Here is a 26075-nt window from a genome sequence, read left to right on the forward strand (position 1 = left end):
CTTTCGGGGAGTGGGGGGCTAGAAAAGGGGAAATCATTTGAAATGTAAATAAAAAATATATCGAATTAAAAAAAGAAAATTATATTCGATTACTCAAAACAGAAAATCCAAAGGATTCATGAAAAGCAGAATCATATCAGAAAGATGCCAAAAATATTGCTAGAGATCATTTCTAAGAAAAGAATGTACTTATCATATGTGCATGTAAAATAGTCCTTATAAAAATAACCCATATGAGGAGCTAAAGCGATGGTTCAGTGGTTAAGAGCAATAGTTCCTCTTCCCAAGGATCTGGATTTGGTTCCCAGCACCCACATAAAAGTTCACAAACATTTCTATAACTCCGATTCCAGGAGACTCAACACCTTTTCTGACCTATGTATGTATTAGATTTGCAGGTGGTTCACAAGCATTCATTTGTGTAAAACACTTAACATCACCAGAGTTCAGCTAGTATCCAGCCTGCAGAAATACATATTTTACTTAACAAATGTCTGCAACTCTCCCAGGCTCTCTTTCCATGCCTCTGCAGCCTGCCAGGCATTTCCCCTCAAATGAGAAAAGTTACTTCTAATTCATAACATGCCACCCTCTCTCTCCAAATTAAAGCTCTCACTTCACTCATTTGTCGACAATGAATAAGGCTGTGACTCTGATGCTCAAAACTGCAGAATGACCTTTAGAAATGCTTTCTCCTCCGGAATCATGTCTAATCAGCCAGGACCTATTAAGTCTCTTTCCCTTCCAGCCTTGTCTCCACTCCCATTTCCTTGTGTCTGATCTATTGAAGCTGCCTTTAAATTGCCTTTCTGCCTTAATCCTCTTCTCATTAGAGTTTGCAATAGATATTATATGTTTATTTGGCTCAGCTAAATCACAGACTAACTTGGTATAACTGAAGAAAAGTTACTGTGCAAATTGTCTGGCATTTGAGCCCCCAAGCTAAGCCAAGGAAAATCTTTTTCTTAAGAGAGTAACAGTTTCTCTAAGGAAAATTTACTAATGTGTCTGAGAGGCTACAAAACACAAATCCCATCAGACTTAACTAAATGGACACACTAAATAGATTTAAATAAAAAGGTTTCTTCCCCAGAGATGTTTGTTATTACCTAAAAAAAAATCAAAGTAAGTAAAACCTCAGGGTAATGAGAAAGAGCCAGTTCTATGAAGGGTCAAAGTCCAAGTCTGTGCTGGCTAGTGGTAGTGCTATTTTCTACAAAAAGTAATATATAATATTCCTGGTTTTTTTTCTTTTTTTTTTATTATTATTCGATATAATTTATTTACATTTCAAATGATTTCCCCTCTTCTAGCCCCCCCACTCCCCGAAAGTCCCGCAAGCCCCCTTCTCTTCCCCTGTCCTCCCACCCACCCTTTCCCACTTCCCCGTTCTGGTTTTGCTGAATACTGTTTCACTGAGTCTTTCCAGAACCAGGGGCCACTCCTCCTTTCTTCTTGTACCTCATTTGATGTGTGGATTATGTTTTGGGTATTCCAGTTTTCTAGGTTAATATCCACTTATTAGTGAGTGCATACCATGATTCACCTTTTGAGTCTGGGTTACCTCACTTAGTATGATATTCTCTAGCTCCATCCATTTGCCTAAGAATTTCATGAATTCATTGTTTCTAATGGCTGAATAGTACTCCATTGTGTAGATATACCACATTTTTTGCATCCACTCTTCTGTTGAGGGATACCTGGGTTCTTTCCAGCATCTGGCAATTACAAATAGGGCTGCTATGAACATAGTAGAACATGTATCCTTATTACATGGTGGGGAGTCTTCTGGGTATATGCCCAGGAGTGGTATAGCAGGATCTTCTGGAAGTAAGGTGCCCAGTTTTCGGAGGAACCGCCAGACTGATTTCCAGAGTGGTTGTACCAATTTGCAACTCCACCAGCAGTGGAGGAGTGTTCCTCTTTCTCCACACCCTCTCCAACACCTGCTGTCTCCTGAATTTTTAATCTTAGCCATTCTGACTGGTGTAAGATGAAATCTTAGGGTTGTTTTGATTTGCATTTCCCTAATGACTAATGAAGTTGAGCATTTTTTAAGATGCTTCTCTGCCATCCGAAGTTCTTCAGGTGAGAATTCTTTGTTTAACTCTGTACCTCATTTTTTAATAGGGTTGTTTGGTTTTCTGGAGTCTAACTTCTTGAGTTCTTTATATATATTGGATATTAGCCCTCTATCTGATGTAGGATTGGTGAAGATCTTTTCCCAATTTGTTGGTTGCCGATTTGTCCTCTTGATGGTGTCCTTTGCCTTACAGAAACTTTGTAATTTTATGAGGTCCCATTTGTCAATTCTTGATCTTAGAGCATACGCTATTGGTGTTCTGTTCAGAAACTTTCCCCCTGTACCTATGTCCTCAAGGGTCTTCCCCAGTTTTTTTTCTATTAGCTTCAGAGTGTCTGGCTTTATGTGGAGGTCCTTGATCCATTTGGATTTGAGCTTAGTACAAGGAGACAAGGATGGATCAATTCGCATTCTTCTGCATGCTGACCTCCAGTTGAACCAGCACCATTTGTTGAAAAGGCTATCTTTTTTCCATTGGATGTTTTCAGCCTCTTTGTCGAGGATCAAGTGGCCATAGGTGTGTGGGTTCATTTCTGGATCTTCAATCCTGTTCCATTGATCCTCCTGCCTGTCACTGTACCAATACCATGCAGTTTTTAACACTATTGCTCTGTAGTATTGCTTGAGGTCAGGGATACTGATTCCCCCAGATTTTCTTTTGTTGCTGAGAATAGTTTTAGCTATCCTGGGTTTTTTGTTGTTCCAGATGAATTTGATAATTGCTCTTTCTAACTCTGTGAAGAATTGAGTTGGGATTTTGATGGGTATTGCATTGAATCTGTATAGTGCTTTAGGCAAAATGGCCATTTTAACTATATTGATTCTACCGATCCATGAGCATGGGAGGTTGTCCCATTTTTTGAGGTCTTCTTCCATTTCCTTCTTCAGAGTCTTGAAGTTCTTGTCCTACAGATCTTTCACATGTTTGGTAAGAGTCACCCCAAGATACTTTATACTGTTTGTGGCTATTGTGAAGGGGGTCATTTCCCTAATTTCTTTCTCAGCCTGCTTATCCTTTGAGTATAGGAAGGCCACTGATTTGCTTGAGTTGACTTTATAACCTGCCACTTTGCTGAAGTTGTTTATCAGCTGTAGGAGCTCTCTAGTGGAGTTCTTTGGGTCACTTAGGTAGACGATCATGTCGTCTGCAAATAATGATAGTTTGACTTCTTCCTTTCCAATTTGTATCCCTTTGACCTCCTTATGTTGTCGAATTGCCCGAGCTAGTACCTCAAGTACAATATTGAAAAGATAAGGAGAAAGGGGGCAGCCTTGTCTGGTCCCTGATTTCAGTGGGATTGCTTCAAGTTTCTCTCCATTTACTTTGATGCTGGCTACCGGTTTGCTGTATATTGCTTTTACTATGTTTAGGTATGGACCTTGAATTCCTGTTCTCTCCAAGACTTTAAGCATGAAGGGATGCTGAATTTTGTCAAATGCTTTTTCAGCATCCAATGAAATGACCATGTGGTTTTGTTCTTTGAGTTTGTTTATGTAGTGGATTGTATTGATGGATTTCCGTATATTGAACCAACCCTGCATTCCCGGGATAAAGCCTACTTGATCATGGTGGATGATCGTTTTGATGTGTTCTTGGATTCGGTTGGCAAGAATTTTATTGAGTATTTTTGCATCGATGTTCATAAGGGAAATTGGTCTGAAGTTCTCTTTCTTTGTTGGATCTTTGTGTGGCTTTGGTATCAGCGTAATTGTGGCTTCGTAGAAGGAATTGGGTAGTGTTCCTTCTGTTTCTATTTTGTGGAATAGTTTGAAGAGTATTGGTGTTAACTCTTCTTTGAAGGTCTGGTAGAATTCTGCACTGAAGCCATCTGGTCCTGTGCTTTTTTTGGTTGGAAGACTTTCTATGACTCCTTCTATTTCTTTAGGCATTATGGGACTGTTTAGATGGTCTAGTTGGTCCTGATTTAATTTTGGTATTTGGTATCTGTCAAGGAAATTGTCCATTTCCTCCAGATTCTCCAGTTGTGTTGAGTATAGGCTCTTGTAGTAGGATCTGATGATTTTTTGGATTTCCTCAGTTTCCGTTGTTATATCTCCCTTTTCATTTCTAAGTTTGTTAATTTGGATACTTTCTCTGTGCCCTTTGGTCATTCTGGCTAAGGGTTTATCTATCTTGTTGATTTTCTCAAAGAACCAGCTCCTGGTATTGTTGATTTTTTGTATGGTTCTCTTTGTTTCTACTTGATTGATTTCGGCCCTGAGTTTGATGATTTCCTGCCTTCTACTCCTCCTGGGCGAAATAGCTTCTTTTTGTTCCAGGGCTTTCAGGTGTGTCATTAAGCTGGTAATGTATGCTCTCTCCATTTTCTTTTTGGAGGCACTCAGGGCTATGAGTTTTCCTCTTAGCACTGCTTTCATAGTGTCCCATAGATTTGGGTATGTTGTGTTTTCATTTTCATTGTGTTCTAAAAAGTCTTTAATTTCTTTCTTTATTTCTTCCTTGACCAAGGTATCATTGAGTAGAGTATTGTTCAGTTTCCACGTGTATGTGGGCTTTCTGTTGTTTCTGTTGCTATTGAAGACCACTTTTACTCCATAGTGATCAGATAGGAGGCATGGGATTATTTCGATCTTCTTATATTTGTTGAGGTCAATATTCCTGGTTTTATCCAAAGTTTTCTTACAAACATGTTTGTTATTTGCATGGTGTTAAGGATTTTTTTAAAGAAGAAAGTAGCTGCAGAAAAGGAAGGGGGAGGAAAATGGGAAAAAAAGAAAAGAAAAGAAAAAGAAAAGATAAGAAAAGAAAAGTGGGGAGGGGAGGAGAGAACATAAAAGAAAAGGAAAGAAAAGGAAAAAAAAGAAAAGAAAAGAAAAGAAAAGAAAAGAAAAAGAAAAGAGGCCAGCAGATTGTAAGAGAGGCACTAGAGTTAGGGGTTTTGACATCTCAGGAGGCAGGAGTACCCTACACTTATTCAGTGTTAAATGAGACAAGTTTATTTGCCCACCCCACCCCCGACATTTTAGGGAAAATGACCTTTGAATGAAGACAAGAAATCCCCTCCCAGGATACTTAATTTAAGTGTTAGAAGAAGATGATTTTTCAGATCAATAAGAGACCTGACTTAACAACAAATACCTGACCAGATATCTAACGGTTACATAACTATGTAGATAAGTGACCCAGGGAGGAGTGATAGAAAGGCACATATCACTAGAGCTTCCTTGTTTCATAGACTACATTCAATTGTTTTGCAATTACTCTCCTTTCTTTTCCTTGTGTTTTTAGACACTGTCTCCTTAGAGAAACCAGGCTGGACTTGACCTTAGATTCTCCTGACTCAGTTTTCCAAATGTTGGAATTGTAAGCATATGCCAGTGTACCTAGTTATCATTTTCCTTTCTAGAAATTTAAAACAATACTAAATCTAATTATATGGATCTTCAAATTTTTAAAATGATAGAAATTCACTAACACTGAAATAGCACTGTAATTTCATCCAACACACCACATAAAAGAATATTTGCTGAGTTCTATGCAGCAGAGTTGACTACTTCTGGAGGTTCTGATTTCTATCTCTCTCTTCTAAAACAGTTGAGTCAGACCAAGTATAGACAATTATTATTCAGCGACTAAGTGATTGACATTTGAAACCAAACTTGAGTAGATTCTATCAATGCATGGTTATTTGATAGGTTATCAAACTCAGTAAAGTTCAAAGCTTCAATGTTAAAATAGGGACAAATCATCATTCCCCCTCGGAGTAGTAGTCCCTGGAGGGCCAGTTAGATTGTGGCATGAAGTACTAAGTACAATCCCTTCACTAAATAAATGTTCAGTAAACGTCAGTTGCTGCCATGCCCCAAATTCTTCAAAACATCTTTGAAATGCTGCGATCTTCGTTCATAGTGCCAACTCCTTGTTTATGGACCAGTGCATCCTTGGAAATTAAAACAATTCAATGTTATTAAGGAACAGAACTAGCCTTTTTTTTTTTCAGATAGAAAAGATAAAGGGCCCTCGGCGACAACCAGCTTCAGGGAATTTCCCCAGAACTCACATTGCCCTGGGATGTAGCTGTCCCTGACTAAAATAACCTGTCCAGCTATTTCTGAAGGAAGCCTATTTGTATTTAAACTATCAGAAGTCAGCATGGAGGGAAAATCGCAGAGAATGAGATAATTCCTGAGGGCTTCCAAGTTGCTGAGGCAGCAGATATAATGTGGAGGCACTGATTACAAAACTCCTAAAATAGTCTTCTCACAAGAGCTCTTCAGGAACAAGATAGTGGCTGACGGTGGTCCCCATTAGAAGCACAGCACATCTCCGCAGCTCACCACACAGCAGTGAATGAACATCTGTTCACTTGCTGACAGGACAAAATTAAAGGTATCTGCAGCCTTAAAGCATGGGTATAGCCTAAGCATCTCAGGAGCCTTGCATTCCAGTCCTCTTAACAAAGCTTTTTAAGTTACAAGCACATTTTTTTCCATCAGCAATAAAGTATTTAGGGAAACACACTACTGAGAAAGCACTTATATTAATTGAAGTGTCTGCTGTATTTAAAGACTCCCATGGATAACCTCAATCTTCAAGCCACGGATGAATTGCCCTAGAGATAATACAGTCTGGGATGTTAAGTTTTATATTTATTTGATACACACCTTGACCGACAAAAATCTATAGTCTTTAGAAATGGGACTGAAGTAAGCAAGGGACTAATTGTTAAAGGTTTGACAGACAAGATCCAGCAAGTATTACCTTTGCCCATCATCCAAATTTATGTCACCCTACTATAAAAACCTTGACCTAAAGATATGGACAATTATATACTAAAAGTGTATTAACTTGGCAAAGATCATTTAAAACTTCCTTAATAGTCGTTTTTCAAGGTTTAAAAAATGAGCAATGATTTTAAAAATGCACCTAAATAATAACTTGTCAGTCATTAAAGTTGACATAAGAGAGAAGGCAATAGGGCAAATCTCATCCAGTTGGTATGGGTGATTCTTTTTTTTTATTTCATTTGATATATTTTTTATTTACATTTCAAATGATTTCCCCTTTTCTGGTCCCCCACTCCCCAAAAGTCACATAAGCCCCCTTTCCTCCCCCTATTCTCCCACCCACCCCTTCCCACTTCCCTGTTCTGTTTTTGCCCTATACTGCTGCACTGAGTCTTTCCAGAACCAGGGGCCACTCCTCTGTTCTTCTTGTACCTCATTTGATGTGTGGATTATGTTTTGGGTATTCCAGTTTTCCAGGCTAATATCCACTTATTAGTGAGTGAATACCATGATTCATCTTTTGAGACTGGGTTACCTCATTTAGTATGATGTTCTCCAGCTCTATCCATTTGCTTAAAAATTTCATGAATTCATTATTTCTAATGGCTGAATAGTACTCCATTGTGTATATATACCACATTTTTTTTGCATCCATTCTTCTGTTGAGGGATACCTGGGTTCTTTCCTGCTTCTGGCTATTATAAATAGGGCTGCTATGAACATAGTGGAGCATGTATCCTTATTACATGCTGGGGAATCCTCTGGGTATATGCCCAGGAGTGGTATAGCAGGTTCTTTTGGAAGTGAGGTGCCCACTTTTCTGAAGAACCGCCAGACTGATTTCCAGAGTGGTTGTACCAATTTGCAACTGGTGTGGGTCATTCTTAACAAAGACAATCTTGGATTTATGATGCTGCTTAGGTAGACAAGAGGGATGAAAAGTGCACAAGAAATATACAAAATCTTCTCTAACTCTGATTCCCAGCTCAGTGGCCATAGCAAAAACTGGTATCCAGGGTAACTGACAGCACAAATATCTGCTCCCTGCCAATAGCAAACATCCCTTAAAACCTTTCATGCATCATACATAGCACATCTCAAGTATACTATGCAGGTAATATTTAACTAATTAAAGCAATCAGCATAAGACCTATGTCATAATGTAAGATATCTCCCACATAAAGAAACATGAATGTTTGACTTCAATAGATTACAATTTTTCAACTTTAGAACTGTGCCCAACCATAGACCTATTAAATCTACATAACATTTATCTAGACACTAATTTATTTTTTGATATATTATGGCTAGTCTTTTAGCTTAATAGTAACTGAAAATTTCAAGTACAGTGATTTTATGACATGAACTAAGAAAGCATGTCATTCATGTAAATTTCATTCAACATTTATAACAAGCATAGGTACCTATCATTTCTCCATACTTTTCCTCTTAGTCACTCAAAATTAGCTAAAGGTTGAATTGAAGCTAGTTCATTCCACATATTTAAACAAATGTATATATAGCACCAAGTCAGATATTTTTAATATAAAATTTATTTTAGATGGTACTTATAGATAAGAAATTAAGGGCAGTTTACATCTCTCAACTTTCATTAGAGAAGCTTTATTTACAATAGATTGCCATTAACACACTAACCCATAAATGTTAACTGTACAGAGAATAAGGAACTTTGGAGTGTTACACACAAAATGGGGCATCTAATATCATACCCACTTTCCCCAACACTATGGAATAATCATGGAAGAGTGGGTGGGAGGACATTAAGGATCAGAAATAGTGCATATCTTCAACAAAAAAATGGCGGGGCAGGGCTTTCGCACACATCAACTCAAAGAGTAAGTCACTACATGTCCAAGATCTACCCAAGATCAAGCCAGCAAAATGCCAACATGAATGGGGAGGGGCTCATGAAATACTACCCCTAGATGAGAGGCTATTGGCAATGTATGGATGCTAGGGAAAGAAGAGTCATTTTTCCTTAGGGATCCAGCCCCTGAGATGGTACCCATGTTGCAACAGATGGTCATACATATATGGATACACAGGCAGCATTAGTGCTCTCAATGTTCTGTTCTGTTTTGCTTTTGAACAAATGAAGTTGGGAGGGAAATGTGTGGAGAGAAGAGGAGAGGAATTTGGCAGGAGGAAATAGGAGATCATATTTCACCAAAAATCTTTATATGCGTGAAATTCTCAAGCAAAAAAGTAAAACTGAAAATAAAATAATTGATTGCTATATTATTCTAACAATAAATCATAAAGAAAATCTACTTGGGCTAAATTAGTTCATACAGTGGGCTTAGAAAGTAATTTCTTAAAGAATAATATGCCTTAAAACCGACTTCATCTTTAACTGGAAAATTTTGCTTGACCATCACAAATGTTAAAATATGCAATACTTTCTCAGGAGGTCATATAATAACCATTATAATTTCTGTTATGCATAAGTTGCATGAATAAGCTTGTCTTTTATAGGTTCACATTGGATTTAATTCATATAATTATTTAGGAAAATAAAGGTGGTGGAATGAGCTTAACCATGAGATAAATAGAATTATTCTACTACAACAGCATTTGGAATTAGTATGTAAATTAAAATCTCTTTTTTCATTATTCAAAATTATCCTCTTCTTTCAAATACATAAGAAAAGTTAGAAAGAAAAATGATTTGGGGGATGAAAAAGTATAAAGAAAAAGGCATAGAAAAAGTAAATATGAAACTAAAAGGTTTAAGAAATTGAGGAGGTAATTTCACAGGATTTTATAAGATTATAGTTAACCTATACCTTGCTGTATTTTAAAATATATCCATTTAATTCATAATATAAGGTCAAAACTTTGCAATGAAATTGCCTTGCCATCCTAATTTTACTAAGACTTGAAAACATGAAAACTCCTAGTTCCTGGCAGTGAATTGGCCTGTTTTGAAATTTGAGCTCTTATGGGTTTTCCTCTAATGACATAGTTGGAGATAGAAGTGTACCTGAAACCACTGTGAGCTCTGGACTGTGATGACATTTCTCTCCCACCGACTCTGGAACACCTCTACTTTCTGCTGTAAATGCCAAATAGGATCTCCATACATGGTTTGAAGGCCTGCTATCAATTTGACATTCTGGTGACTGGAGAAGTTATAAAAGGTAACCTGTAAAAATATAATAATTGGTACCCAAATAATTGTGATAAGGGAATTATCAAGTGTGTCAGAACTTGAAATGTTTTGTGTATTCAAATACCTGACAAACTTGCTGATCATTAGTTGGAAGGAAAATTCTGCTTCTTAAGTTTGAGGAGATGGAATCCACTCTGTAGACCAGTGTGAGAAAATGGGCTGAGACAAACAAGAATTATCAAATTAGACACAAGCTGATCACTGGCACCTTATTCTAAGCAACAAAGGTGATTATGGCTATGCATAAAAGATTAAAAATTAAAATTCACGTTGGTGAATTGACTAATTTTTTTTTATATTTTATAAGGTCAATTTAAAGAGCTAAATGATTATACACTTTATAATATTATTATGAGCAACAGTCCAAAATATAATGAGATCACATTTAACATAAGAAGTGACAACTCCATAACAAAGAAGTTATGTAATTCTGCGACTGCCAACTAAAATAAGCACCTCAGCAAGAAATCCAATGAGAATATTATTTTTTTTACCTTTGTCATAAAAGGCTTGGGTAATATGGTCCTTGCTTTTTTCCAGAAACACAAGGAACAACACAGACCCATGATATTTTCTCAAATGATGTATTGAATGGTATATATATATATATATATATATATATATATATATATATATATATATATATATATAATACATAAAACCATATATATAAAACCCTATATATATTAACTTTTTGGAAGCTTCTAATAAAACACATACTGGGTTTTCTTGACACAGTCAGAGAGTCGCTGATGTACTTTACCAGAGCTCTCATGACTGATATTGAAGACCCTTTTATCTGGTCCTCTATTTTGTACACTGCTGCTTGTCAAATGCGTGAGGGAGAAACATAGTTGACAGTGATTATGATGACCTATCTATCCAAGTCACTCAGTGGTATTTTAAAGGCACACACTAGAAGTCAAATGTAATTGTCACATCATTGCATCAATCAATATTAATATTATAAAGCCTATCAACCCCATTTTTTCTGGTAATCTGGTAGAACAATTGGGTATCCAGGAGCTTGCTCCTAGAGTAATAAACAGATGGTGAGAAAATTACTAATTTATAAGCATAAGCAATGTGGATATAATGTTGGATTTAAATGAATTATTAGTTCTACAAATGGAAACCAGTGATATTTAAATTATTGCTTGCAAATACTATTCATCTATTCATGATTCATAACACATATATGTACCATACATACAGTGTGGGTGTGTGTGTGTGTGTGTGTGTGTGTGTGTGTGATTCTATGACCAGCAAATGAGAAGAGGGGAAGCACACACACATACACACATACACATGCACAAGTAAAGACACATACATTACCACTATCACCACTACCACCACCACAACAACAATAACAACAACAAATTAGGAGGAATCAATACACACTGCTCATGATAACTCTCAATATTAATAGTCTCAATTTCTGAATAAAAACACCCAGACTAAAAGAATAGATGCAAAACCAGGATGTATTGTTCTACCGCATCCAAGAAGCACCTTAACCTCAAGGATAGACATTACCTCATGTTAAAGGGTTGGAAAAGATATTTCAAGAAAATGGAACTAAGGAAAAAGCTGGTGTGGGTTTAATATCTGACAAAACAGATTTCAAGCTAAAACTAATCAGAAGAAATAGGAAAGGTCATCAAATGAAAACTCACCTAAGATGACATCGAAATTCTTAACATCAATGCACCAAAAACAAGGATGTTCAAGTTCATAAGAAAAAAAAAACCACTACTATACCTCAAATCATATATTGACCCTCACACATCGAGAGTGAGAGACTTCACTACCCAACTTTAACCAATTCACAGGTCATTGAGAACTTGAGGAAAAATGAAAACCTCCAGCTAACTGAATTGATAAGCCAAGGGGATTGAACAGATATCTACAGAACATTTTACCCAAACAAAAAAGAATATACGTTCATTTTAGCACCAAGAAAATCTTTTTCAAAACTGACCATATGCTTACACAGAAAGCATTTCTCAACAGATATTTAAAAAATTAAAGAATACCATGCATTTTCTGTAGTTACCAAAGATATATACTATAGGATACCAACAACAGAAAGCTTACAAACTCATGGAAACTGAACAGTTCATTACTGAATGAAAAATGGTTTTAGTGGAAATGCCTTAAATTTCTTTCCATTTAATTTGTTATTGTGTATTGGTTTCCTGTATATCACCTATATTATGTTTAATATGACCACTGTATCCCTTCTATTTCCAAAATTTATCATAAAGGGGTGTTGCAAGTTGTCGAACATATTTTTGGCATGTAGTGAGATATTTATGTGGGGTTTTTCTTTCCATGTTTTAAATGGTATATTTTTGGAATGACTATTCCTGATTGTCAACTTGACTGCATCTGGAATAAACTACAATCCTGATATATAGGGGAAAATAGAAAAATGGGTGAAGACAGAAATTAAGAAATTAAAGTCTTTGTAGAACTGAATAAAAATAAATATACAATATACCCAAACTTATAGAGCACAGTGAGTACAGATCTGAGAATCCTAAGTTCCCAGCAGTACTGAATGCCTACATAAAACAAACAGAAAAATAAACAGACACAACAAAAATGGAAAGACAGCTCACCTAAAATCTTGAGAACAAAAAGAAGAAACCATACCCAAAAGACATAGAGAGCAGGAAATAATCAAACGCAATGCTGAAATTACAAAATAGAAACAAACAACAAAAATATACCAAAAAAAAAAAAAATCAAGAAAACAGTCAGTTTCATGAATGATGACCTTCGTCACCCTTTCCTTACATGTTCTAGGTCATCCTTGAGCTCTCCATGGTACCCACTGGCTCTGCTAAGGAGGAAACCACATAATTTACTTTTTCAAAAAAAGAAACCAACTATGTTCAACAGAAAAAAATGAATTTCAGCTAAAACCAAGAGAGTGTGGAGGGGTCATGGAAACAGTCTAGACTAGGGTTTAGGGAGGATGGTCCTGGGAGAAGACAAAGATGGTGACCATGAGGATGTCTATAGTTTTTCTGAGCAGATGGGAAAGACTAGGTTCCTTGACAAAAACAAAATCAATAAGGTTGACAAGTCTTTAGCCAAATTAACTAAAAGGTGAAGGGAAAGTCCAAATTAATAAAATTAGAGATGAATGGGAGAACATAACAATAGACACCAAGGAAATCCAGAGAATCCAAAGGATGTACTTTAATAATCTTTACTCCACCAAATTGGAATAACTTTAAAAGGGATAATTTTTAAATATGTACTACCTACCAAAATTAAATTCATAACAAATAAGCAATTTATACCAACAACTCCTCGAGAAATAGAAGCAGTCCTTAAAAGATTACTAACCAAACAAAGCAGAAAACTAGGTGATTTTACTTCAGAGCTGTACCAGACTTTCAAAGAATAGTTAATGCTAACAGTCCATAATTCTATTTTATAAAGTAGGGAGGAAAATAACAAATCAGATTTGTTTTATGGGGTCGCCATTACCCTGATACCCAAACTACCTAAAGATTGAACCAAAAAGGAATAGAGACCAATTTTCCATATGAGCACAGATGCAAAATTTCTCAGTAAAACACTTGTAGATGGGATCCAAGAATACATTAAAAATATTATTCTCCATTATCAAATTGGCTTCATGCCATACATGCAAGATCTACATACATAAATTGTTAAACATAATCTACTGCATAAGCAGGCTGAAAGACAAAATTCACATGATCATCTCATTAGATGCATAAAAGGCCTTTGATACATGAGACCGAAAGCTTCTGCACAACAACAGATACCATCATTGGAACAGAAAGGCAACCTAAAGAAAGAAGTACTTTTAGTAGATTGGGGAACTTCTAATGGCAGCTCATTTTGCAGTGAATGTGGAATCAGGGATACAAACATCCATTATTGTTGGTGGGACTGCAAACTTATGTAGCCTCTATAAACATCAGTGTGGAGATTCATCAGAAAAACTGGAATGAATGTACCTCAAAATCCATCTCTATCACTCTTTGGAATATACTGAAAGGATGACACTTATTCAACCATGTTCATTACTGCTTTATTCATAACAGCCAAGAATGCAAATAATCTAGATGTCCCTCCAAAGAAGGATGAACATAAAGAAAATGTAGTACATCTACACAATGAATATTACTCAGCCATTAAAAGAAATGCAGCCACAAAATTTTCAGGTAAATTTATGGAACTTTTAAAAAACCATTCTGAGTGTGGTAACCCAGACCCAGAAAGATGAATATAGTATGCATTCACTTCTATCTGGATATTACTTGAAAAACTAATAACCAAGCTACTATAGTCTATAGAATCATAGAGGTTATATAACCAAGCTAGTGCAGTCTATAGAACCATAGAGGTTATATAATCAAGATAGTACAATCTATAGAACCATAGAGGTTATGTATAGAGTAAAGGACTAGGTGGGCAAACAGATATCCCTAGGAAAGGGAATATGATGATTATGGATGAATGGAGAGTGAGGGAAACCTGGAACAGAACAATCAAGTGAGGGAGAAATACAGGAAGACATAGCTAAAATCAAGAAACATTTGAGGGTCATATGAAAACATAATACAGCTGAAGTTTCCAAAAATATATACAGTTATAAGACAGGCTAAATGAAATTGTCAAATTATGGAAAAGACATATCCTCAACTGGACATCTCTTGGCACTAAATGATCCTTCCAGTGCTGGGTATGTGTTACACCTAATTGAGTTGTTAACCAAGGGGCTTCCATGGGAACTCCCAAACAACTCAGACAGTTGCAAATACTGCTGGTTGCTCTCCACAAACTGATTGCATGACCCTATTCTGAGTACAGCACACACACTACTAATTTAACATGGAGAAGTCAAGCTAGTGCCCGTGTGTTTGCCCCTATGTTCTAGCACCTTTCCTATAAGAAGGTACCCTGCATGCTACCAAAAGTGAAATATAAGTACCAACACAGATACAGACTCTTCAAACTTCAGTGGTGTCCTGTCTGCAAGATTTGCTACCACAATGGTGGCATAAAACTTGTGGGAGTAAACAAATTATATCTGATTTGAATTAAGGCCTACTCCACCAGATGGAACCTACATCTAACCCTATTTTGATGACAAGAACCAGATACTATATAATCGAAGGACCTAGGGTAAAACCAAATACTATTAGTCTACTGAAAGAACACAGCAATAAGATGATTTTTAATGACATTGATTTATAACCATAAATCAGTGTTAAAGGCATAGTTCAGCCACCATCAGAGAAGCTTCCTCCTGTACCAGATGAGAGTAAATGTAGAGAAGCACAGCAGGCATTATGCACAGAGTGAGAGACCTTGGATCACTCAGCACTAAATAGAATGTCTCCATCAAATCCCTTCCCGCGGGCCTCAGAGAACTCTGCAGTAAAGGATGTGAAAAAAGGCTAATGGCCAAAGGGAGTAGAGGAGACCAAAGACAAGGTCCTCAAAGTCAATATGAGCAACTCTAATAAGAACTCAAAGATACTGAGGCAGCGTGCACAGGGCATGCACAAGTCTGCACCTGATGGGGTCCTAGGGCTGAAAAACATATGTTCCCAATCCTAACCCAGAAGCTATCCCCAATTGGCAATCACTTACAAATGGAAATTTGGTTGTCTTCAAGAGTGTCTCACTGGGGAATTAAACTACTTTTAATGGTAGACCTCATATCTAGTAGTAGATAGCCATTAGGAAAAGAATCCAAGGGCATCATTGGGAGTTCCTTGTCTCATAATAGTGTGTTTGGGTTTTTTTTATCTTTTAAAAAAAATTTAGAGGTCCTTTGTGTAAATATTATGGCTTCTGGTTTTGTGCTTTTATGGGATTCCTGAGTGTGCAAATGACTGTGTATGTATCTATCTCTTTTTTTGACTTTTGGTGGGCATCCTTTTCCTTCTGTGTGTTTATACTATCAAATTTTCAGATGGCAATTTTCATTTTATCTCTTTTTATCATTATGCCTTAGCCTCCTTCTTTTTCAAGGAGAAACAGAAAAAGGGTTGATGCAGGTTGAAGGAGAGTTGAGGAGGAACTGAGAAGAGTAGAGGGAGGGGAAAATGGTAATCAGGATGCATTATATGAGAAAAAATTATTTTCAATAAAAGAAAAAATCATCCATGGCATAAAGATGGGAAATAATTTTCATCTGTCAAGAAAATTAAATTACAGGGGCTGAAGAGATGGCTTAGCAGTTAAGAGCACTGACTGTTCTTCTGGAGATCCTGAGTTCAAAACCCAGCAACCACATGGTGGCTCACAACCATTCATAATGAGATCTGTTGCCCTCTTCTGGTGTGTCTGAAAACAGCTACAGTGTACTTACATAAATAAATAAATCTTTAAAAAAAAAAAAACAAAAAATTTTAAAAAAGGAAAATTAAACTATTCATATTTGCTTTAAAATGTAGATTTATGTATTTTTATGTGTATGAGTGTTTTACTTATTTATTTTATGTGTATGAGTATTTTCCTTATTTATTTTGTGTGTATGAGTGATTTGCCTGTATGTATGTATATATGTGTACAGTGTGCATGCCTTTTGCTCATGGAGGTCAAGGGGGCATGAGATCCCTTGAAGTTACAGATGGTTGGTTTCTGTGAGTTCTTATGAGAGTTGCTCATGTTTATTTAGAGGACTTTGTTTCCTTGATGTCCTCTATTCTCTTTGGTTCTTATACTCCTTCCACATTCTTAACTGCATTGTTCCCTGAGCCCTGAGGGCATGGATGTGAGTGCCAGGAACAGAACCCTTAAGTGTCCTCCTCTCTAAGTCCTTTTCCTGCTTCCTGGCTTGTGAAGACAGTCACTTCAGCTTAAACATGGCAATCTTAAAAACTGAAGTTAGGATCTGCATTTGAGAGTGACCCTGCTATGCTAGTTTTCTGGGCTCGCTATGACCTCAGTACAATATTTCCCAGTTTCATCCACATTCCTTCAAATTTCATTATTTTCTTCTTATAGTGGGGAACAAAATTTTGTTGTGTATATCTACTACATTTTGATCACCCATTAATCAGATGATGGATGAGGTAAATAAATTGAATCAGGACCTAGGACAAAGTGTATGAAATTCTTAGTCATTTGGATGAAAAATTAAAGTGCATATAGTAAAAAATCATGAAATAAGTTGAGACTCTGAAAAAAAAAGACCCAAATAAAAGTGCTGGGAAATTGAGTGCATCAATCAGATAAAAAGCACCATGGAAAATATAGTTGATGGACAAGACAAGTAGAAAAATGAGTTTGACAATAATTCACCCAAACTTAGAAAATAAAAATAAACTCCTAATGTTGACCAAAGCATCCCCATGTAAAATACATCTGAGAACAAACATAAGAACCCCACAAAGTGGAGGAAGCTTATAAAAGTTAAAGGCATAGACAATATATTCAATGAACTTATAACAGATTTCTAAAACCTAGAAGTTGAAATGCATATCCAAATATAAAATACATTTAGACTATACATACACATGACAGGAAGAAGAACCTCTCCCTGATTTACTATTATAGTCAAGATAGCAAGGAATATCTGATCAGAACCCAATTATCAAGCCAAGCATTCAAAGATGCATTTCATGCTTGGAAAGCAAATCACCATCAACAAAGGTTGTTATACTCAGTAAGATTATCTTCTAAAATTGATAACCCATAAGCCATCTCCAATTGTTAATCACTTGCAAATGACAGTTGTTTATTCCAAGGGAGTCCTTTTGGAGAAATGAACCACTCTTAAGGGTAGGCCACATGGGCAGCGATACATGAAAACAGCCTCAATGGTGTCTTTAGAAGTTCTTTGTCTCATTATATTACACAAATGATTTATTTTTATTTTTTTATCCTACAGGTCATTTGCATATATTATGGTTTATAGTTTTGTGTTTTAATTGGATTCCTGAGGATGTGAATGAGTGGGTGTCTGTGTCTATATCTTTTGTTTCTGCTATTTCTCGGGCTCTTTACCTTCTGTTTGTTTTTTGGTGTGTTTTGTCCAATTCTGATATTTCTTTGATCTTACTTTTTATTTTATTTTATACTGATCCCTTAGAAGCCTGCTTGTTTTCTAATGAGAGACAGAAGGAAAGATGCATCCAGATGGGAGGAGAGATGGGAAAGACATTGTAATCAGGATATATTATATGGGGAAATCTATTTTCAATATTTTTTTTTTAAAAAGGATGCAATCAGTTTGCAAAAGCAGCTTCCTTGCCCTTTATGGTCAGCAGGACCGCATATCATGGACTTCCATATAGTTTCTGGTGGCAGCATTGGTGACAAGTATGAGTGCTTGCTACAGACCTCAGCATGGTCAGAAGGGACAGAACAGATCTTGAACATCAACACAACCTTCTCCACAGCACTGGCCACAGACACCATCATAGCCCTTGCTATGACACAGGCCAAGGACATTTACATCTGGTGGCACCTCAGGCCACTCAATCAAGCTGGCCCATGGTAGCAACATGGCCTGTGGACATAGCATCAGGCATCCGCATAGACCATGGACATCCTCATGGCCTTAGGCGTAACACAGGCCACAGACATCAACATGCTCCCCAGCTACTGTACGCCCATGGATACCCACGTGAACCTGGGATTCAACACAGCCTGGAGCAGTGGACCAAATATCCTAAATCAGCCTCTTTGGATGGAATGGACCAAAGAGGTCTTTCAAAGTGGGTCTTTCAAAAGGCCCACTCCAGAAACTGTTCTTAATCAGAACTAGGGAGATCCTGTAGCTAGGAAGTGTGTTCAAGGGCTGATTCTGCACAAGCTCCAGGCTACTGCATACAATTCTGTTGGCTACACTCAGCAAGGACATACCACCCATCCCTCAAAATCCACTGCATATTTTTCTAATACCTGCTGCCTATGACCACTATCACATCTCTAGTTCTGCCTCTCTTCACAGGCACTCACTGCTCCATTTCTCCATTTTCCAGACTTTTCTTTCAACTTTTGAGTACTGTTTAGTTTTCTAACTCATTAAACGGTACTGTAGGCATACATTTTTTTACAACCTTCTCTTTTTTGAAATAGTTTGTTAACAACCTACTCTTTATAAGGATTCGACCTCTCCTCTAGCCTACCACCTAGCAGAGGTAGTGGAAGAAAAATGTTATCAGGACATTGGGAAAGTGGACCTATTTGGCAATAGTTCTTTTGGAGTGAGTTCGATCTTCTTGAGCAGCAGTTCAATTCCACAGCAAACACCATACATGACTTAACAGCTGCAGACCAGTGTTCTAGGAAGACAAACAACAGGCATGAACCAGCAGCTATTGTCCAGTCCTGTCAGCAAGCAGACGCCAGGCAGCTGTAGTTCAATCCCAAAGAAAGCACCTGGCTGGCCAACTGGCCTGAGGTGTTGTCACAGAAGTGGCAAGCTGTGACAAAAATCTCTCACACACAGTTCTTAGGTGAGTTTCTCTCAGTTATGTATTGTGAACTAATACATGTGTGTCTTTAGTGGAAAATGGGGAAGCAGAGCAAGCCAAGTCAATGCACAGTGCTCATCTTCCCTGTCTGTGGGGTCACATTTACACTCCTTCATCAAGAATCCTGTCATGTGTCTGCTATATCCAAACATCATTTTACCTGTGTCTGCTTCAGGAAAACAATCTTTCATGTGTTTGCTTTGGTAAGACATCCTTTTTACACATTTGGCAAAAATAGCTTTCCAAAGAACTAGAAGTTTCCACTTCATGGTTCATTTGTTTTCTTTATGTACAGGTGTTTGTTTGTTTAGTTCTTTGCACTTTTTAAATGGTAGCCTTCTATAACTATGTATTTGCTTTTTAAAAAATCCCTTCTGTATGCTGCTTCTTTGTCTGAATGATGATATCCTGTGCTGTACAGAGAATTTTTAGCTTCATGGTGTCTTATTTAGTATCCGTTGGTATTAATGAATATCCTTTTGTTATCCTGTTTAGAAAGTCATTTCTTGTGCCAATGAGTTAAAGCCTATTTTCTATTTTATTATATGTGAGACTGAGAGTATCTTATCTTATAATTGAAGTCCTTAATCCATTTGGAGATCTGTTTGATGCATGGTGAAAATAGGAATCTATTTTCATTCTTTTACATTCAGTCATCCAGTTTTACCAGCATAATTTGTTGAAGGTACTGTCTTTTGTCCAGCTGCTAAGTCATGTATGACTATTTTTGGCATCTTTTTCAAAGATGTAATGTTGATATGTAAGAAAATGTCTTGTTTTCAATTACATTCTGTTGATTAGCATATCTGCATTTATGTCAAAAACTATGTGTTTTAATTATTACAGTTCTTTAACAGAATTGTAGAATCCACTTGAAACTGATGTGCTAATGTATCTAGCGGTTATTTTATTACTCAGGATTGATTTCAACATCATGTTTCCATACAAAGTTGAACAGTGTTTATTTACATTTTCAATAAAGAATTAAATTAGAGTTTTTGTTCAAATAATTTAATATTATTATTATTATTATTATTTTACTTACTCACTTTAAATCCCACTTGCTATCCCTTTGCAGTCACTCTCTTCCACAATTCATTTCCCCATCCCTCTCCCCTCTCCTTTGAGTTGATGGGGACCCCCTTGCATATCCCAATGCCCTGGCACATCAAGTCACTGCAGGACTAGGCAAATCCTCTCCCACTGACAACATAAGGCACAGCTCAAAGAACATATCTCATGTGCAGACAACACCATTTGAGAGAGCCCTTGCTCAAGTTGTTTAGAACCATGGTACACATGAAGACCAAACTGCACTTCACATATGTGTAGAGCAGCATAGGTCCTGCCGGTGTATGTTCTTTGACTGGTAGTTCAGTCTCTGAGATTCCCAGGGTCCAGGTTAGTTGACTCTGTTGGTCTGCCTGTGGAGTTCCTATTCCCTTAGGGGCCACAATTCTTCCTGCTATTCTTCCTAAGAGTCCTCAAACTCCATCCATTGTTTGGGTGTTGGTTGCCTTGACTCTGTAGATTGCTTTTGGATGGCCATTTTAACAGTATTAATTCTACAAATCCATGGCCACTTAAAGGTTTGCCATCTTCTGATGTTTTGTTCAACTTATTGCTTCAATGTTTTGCAGTTTCTATTATAAAATTCTTTCACATGCTTAAGTAAAATTATCCCAATATATGTTTTTGAGGCTGTTGTGAAAGGTACTGTGTGGGTATATGTATCCTTCTACTATCCTGGGTGTTTTTATCAGATATAGAACTTTCCTGATGTCACCTTTAAGGTTGTTTATATACAAAATTTTATCATCCTTAAGTTAAAAATTCATGGAGAAACAAGAATATTTAAAGAAAATAAAAAGCAAAGGGATTTTATAATAGCTAAGCAAGATATGCATAAAATATTTTTAAAAAACACTGCACATAGAAGAAAAGACATTCTTGACTATGAAAGTCCAAGATATAATATATATTTGATAAAAGCAATAGATCACTAAAGGAGAGATAGTACTCCATAACAGAAAACAAACCAAACACCTAAAACTATTAAGAGAAATATCTATCATAACCCAACGAATTCAAATGTTCAGCAAAGTCACAAAATAGCAAACTCTTTTAATAATAATCTTAAATGCAAATGCATTTGACTCATAAAAGCCAATACCTATCTATATAATGAGTCCAAGAAATATACACTTCACTGTTAACGACACACTAAACACACAGTAAAAATATGGAAAAAAATAAAAACAACCAAGCAAAACTAAGGAAAAATCTGGTTCAATTCTCATACTGGTTCTATCAATCCAGATCTAAACAAGTCAGGAAAGATAAAGAAGGTCACCATATAGTAATGAGAAGAAAATTCATCAAGAAAATTCAATTTAAAACATTTCTACACTTCATGATAGGGCTTTCACTGTTTTCAATGCTTATTTTTACTGATAGTTCTTAAACGCTTATACCTCCCTTTTAGCCCACCACCCATGAGAAGTAGTGGAAAAGGATAGGGGAAGTGGATTCGTTTAGGAACAGTTCATTAGAGAGACTTCCATCTGCATTGTCAGGAAACAGTTTAGTTCATAGGTTAGCAGTGGCAGCTCGATCTACTCAAAACACTTCATGAACTAGTCTAGTTCAGTAGAGTCAGGAGAACAAACACAAGTGGGAGGTGGTGGTACTACCCAGCAGAGACAGCCAGGCCTCAGCCTCAGCCTCAGCCTCAGCCTCAGCCTCAGCCTCAGCCTCAGCCTCAGCCTCAGCCTCAGCCTCAGCCTCAGAACAAGTCAGCAAAAGGAACCAATAAAATGCCAGGAAAAGTTCTCAGCTATGCCTCTCTCAGCAAAGCAAAGATTAGCAAAGACAGGAGACAAGCAAGCAATAAGCTCGCCAAGCAAGCCAAACTCAGCCTCCAGCACAGCACACCAAGTTCCATACATCATGTCCTCTATTGGTCTTGCCTCAACAGGTGTCTTGCCTAAGCATGTGCATTTGTCTCAGTTGACATCACTCTGCCAATCAGCACAAGTTCATAGAATACACAAACACACACACACACACACACACACACACACACACAAAGAACTGCAGCACACCACCAGAAGTTTTTTTGGAGCATTTTTCTCTATGGAGTTCCAACAAATGGAGCTCAAATAAGCAATGTAAGGCGGACCAATAATACATGGGTGTCATTAGCAAAGAATCCTTCATCATCTGTCCTTTCATGTGCTTGCTTCAGCAGCACATGATTTGTGATTCCTGTGTCTGCTTCAGTTCTTTCACAAATCTGCCTTAGCCTTTCACCTGTGTCTTCCTCAGGAACACACCCCTTCACGTGTTTGTCCCAGCAAAACACCATCCAACAGAAATGACTTTCCAAAGAACCTTTAAGCTTCCACTTCATCTCACACTCATGAACCAAATATTAAAATGCCCAGAAGGTCAGATATGTCCTGGGCCATAGGCCAAAGTATCTTATTCAAAACAAAAGATAACAAATTTCACAACTAAACTATAGCACACATCAAATAAAGATGTAAACATGATATGTAAATACTTGGAAAATATCAGTATGCCTTTGAACTTGCATTAGGGGAAAGGTGTCTTAGTTATGCTACATAAATCAAGAAAAACAAAACAAAATATATAAAAAATAAAAATATCTATATAGTAAAAGTGGATATGTGAGTATATAGATGAATGGAGATACATGTAAAATAATAAATTATACATGCTAGTGGCTGACAAGATGACTCCATGGTTAAAGGCACTTGCCACTCAAGGTTAGAGACAGAAGTTTGATGATGTGAAACCATGGAAAGATGGAAAGAAGAGAACCAATTTCACAAAGTTATCCTCTGATCTTTAGACCCATGGCAGGGAACCAAAATATAAATGATCATACACACATACACATTAGAATTTTAAATTTACTTTCAGCTATTGAAGAGTTCCGTACAATGTTATTATAGTTATTCCCATCCTCTAGCTCCGCTACACCAATCCACCCTCTGTTTCCTTTTAACTCACTGAATCCAACTTGTGATGTCCATGTATTCTTGAATATATATTTTCCATAATAAAATGTTCAATTTATCATTTGTTACACACTTAAAGAAATAGATTCTCCATTTCCAAAGAAGTTATCAGTCTCTAATAGCTCCTCAAAAAGATATGGGATTTCATGGTCACTTTCCTTCTCCATACTGGGATTTTTCTGGCTTAACAGTGCTCAGGTGTTCTGAATGCTGTTACAACTACTTTGAGTTCATATGTGAAACTGTCCTACTATGTTCAGAAAAATAAAGATAAAAATAAAAAAATCCTACCACCTTGAAATCATCTATGACCTCTGGCTCTTGACATTCTGTCTTCCCTGACTTAGTGACTTTTTGTTTTCTGTGAAGAGATACCAGGACCTAAGCAACTTATAAAAGGAAAAGTTTATTGACGACTTAGTTACATTTTCAAAAAGTTGAGCTTATGATCATCATGGGAACACAGCAGGTAAACAGGTACAGGTACCTACTGACCTGGAGCAACAACTATGACAGAGAAACACACACACACACACACACACACACGCACACACACACACTCACACACACACACATACACACAAACACGGGAGAGAGAGAGAGGGAGAGAGAGAGAGGGAGAGGGAGAGGGGGAGGGGGAGGGGAGAGAGGGGCAGAGAGAGAGAGAGAGAGAGAGAGAGAGAGAGAGAGAGAGAAGAGAGAGAGAAAGAGAGAGAATTGGGAATGGAGTGAACTTTTGCAATGTCAAAGCCAATCTCCAGTAACAGACATACAGCAAGCCCACACCGCCTAATCCTTCCCAGACAATTCCACAAATTGAAAACAAAACACTCAAATATATGAGCCTGTGAGGGCCATTCTCATTGAAGCCATGAAAGTTCCATCTTCCACAGTAATTCCCCAGACTAGAGAGGATGGGTTGTGATATAGATACCCATTTAGGATTGAGCACTCTGAAGTCTTTTCTTTAATCACCATTTATTGTAAATAAAGCTTCTCTTATAAGGGTTGAGGAACTAATTAATCTATTTATCTGTAAATATAATGCTATGTGATTAGGAATTACATAGCATTACAATTCCAGTTGTTTTAATAATATTTCAATTTATGTGGAAAAATAGTAGTAAGTTCTTTTCAGGGCTTGACTGTCTTGATGACAATATTGATGTTTAATAATGATTTTACCTCTTGGATTCCAATTTAAATCCAAACAAAAAAATGGTTGGTTACTCCCATTCTGTTCACACAGCTATTACAACAATTGGCATGTCTTGCTGGCCAGTCATTATTGAAGTTCTCCAAGTTCATATCTGTGTAAGACTGATGGGTACTTTTCTCTTTCAGCAGTATGTATAGTGCTCTCCAGAATTATGAATACTAGTGAGGGGAGATGAAACTTCCAGATAACTATCAGTTTGATTTATCTGTTTCCCATGACACAACTTTATGATATCTTCAGCAGTATATTCTTAATGTCAAGTTCAGATAGATAAATAATAGAATTGCCCATGACCTAATATGTAAGGGTTTATTGTATCTTTCTTGTCAACAACCCCAAAAGAGGCAACCCCTTTATGTTGCTCAGCTTTTTATTTGTTAGTTTCTGGTATCTAGTAAAGGCATTGCAACTACTTCATTTCTCTAATTAAATTATTTTTCATATATATGAAGCACCCATATATGTATTTATGTATACACACACATATATATGTATATGTATATGTATATGTATGTATATGTATATGAATATGTATATGTATGTGTATGTATATGTGTATGTGTATGTGTATATGTATATATGAACATCTATACACACACATATATATGTATATGAAACTACATATGTGTTTGCATATACACACATGCATGCAGAGACGCTTCTACAGTAGTAAGCTTACATATTACTTCTCAAAGGTCTTTAGTGTTTGTTATTTATCCCTCCCCAAACTCCTCCCTGTTACCCTGTCCCCCATTGTCCTATGATTTTTAAATAATATATACAAGCTATGGAAAGAAAGTAAGTGACAAACACTGATCCTTAATAGTGGGCACTTTAAAAAAAATAAAAGCATTGAAAATCATAACAAGAATGTGGAAATTAACAAGAATGTGGAAATTAAATGTGAAGAACTAGAGAAATTCACAATGGATTGCCACAAAATCAGGCTGCTAATTGGTATCCAGATGGAGTCAAGAACACAAGACTCCAGGGTTTAAATGCAGATTTTATTTTATTTTGGTCTTACCAAGCAAAAGAAACTTTACAGATGTTAAAAGTTAATTATAAGCATGAATGGATAATCAAGAGATTATAAAGCTTTCTTTCCATAAAATATAAAAAATAGGAGGAGCCATGCCTCTCAGCCACTGCCAGGCCTTAGTTTTTGTAGCTGATGAGATATCTACTCTGCAGTCAGTGACTTGCCACAGTGCAAATATATTATCTCGGCATTCCTGTGGGCTGTAAGTTGAAACATAGAGTGACTTAGATGAGTCTTTGTTTAGATGTTCAAAATGCCGAC

At 36.8% G+C, this 26075-nt stretch overlaps 1 protein-coding gene across 1 annotated transcript in view; it reads right to left on the bottom strand.

Moving 5' to 3' along the window:
• The window catches only part of Malrd1 (MAM and LDL receptor class A domain containing 1), a 719676-nt gene that overhangs the window by 650002 nt on the left and 43599 nt on the right, over window positions 1–26075 (bottom strand). Inside the window, exons 3-4 of the mRNA XM_052156848.1 lie at window positions 10090–10184; window positions 9837–9998 (exon numbers count right to left, since the gene is read on the bottom strand). Coding sequence (XP_052012808.1) covers window positions 9837–9998; window positions 10090–10184 — 257 coding nt within the window. The remainder of the gene's footprint in view (window positions 1–9836; window positions 9999–10089; window positions 10185–26075) is intronic.

The sequence above is a fragment of the Apodemus sylvaticus genome, chromosome 14 (assembly GCF_947179515.1).
Source record: "Apodemus sylvaticus chromosome 14, mApoSyl1.1, whole genome shotgun sequence".
Lineage (NCBI taxonomy): Eukaryota > Metazoa > Chordata > Mammalia > Rodentia > Muridae > Apodemus > Apodemus sylvaticus.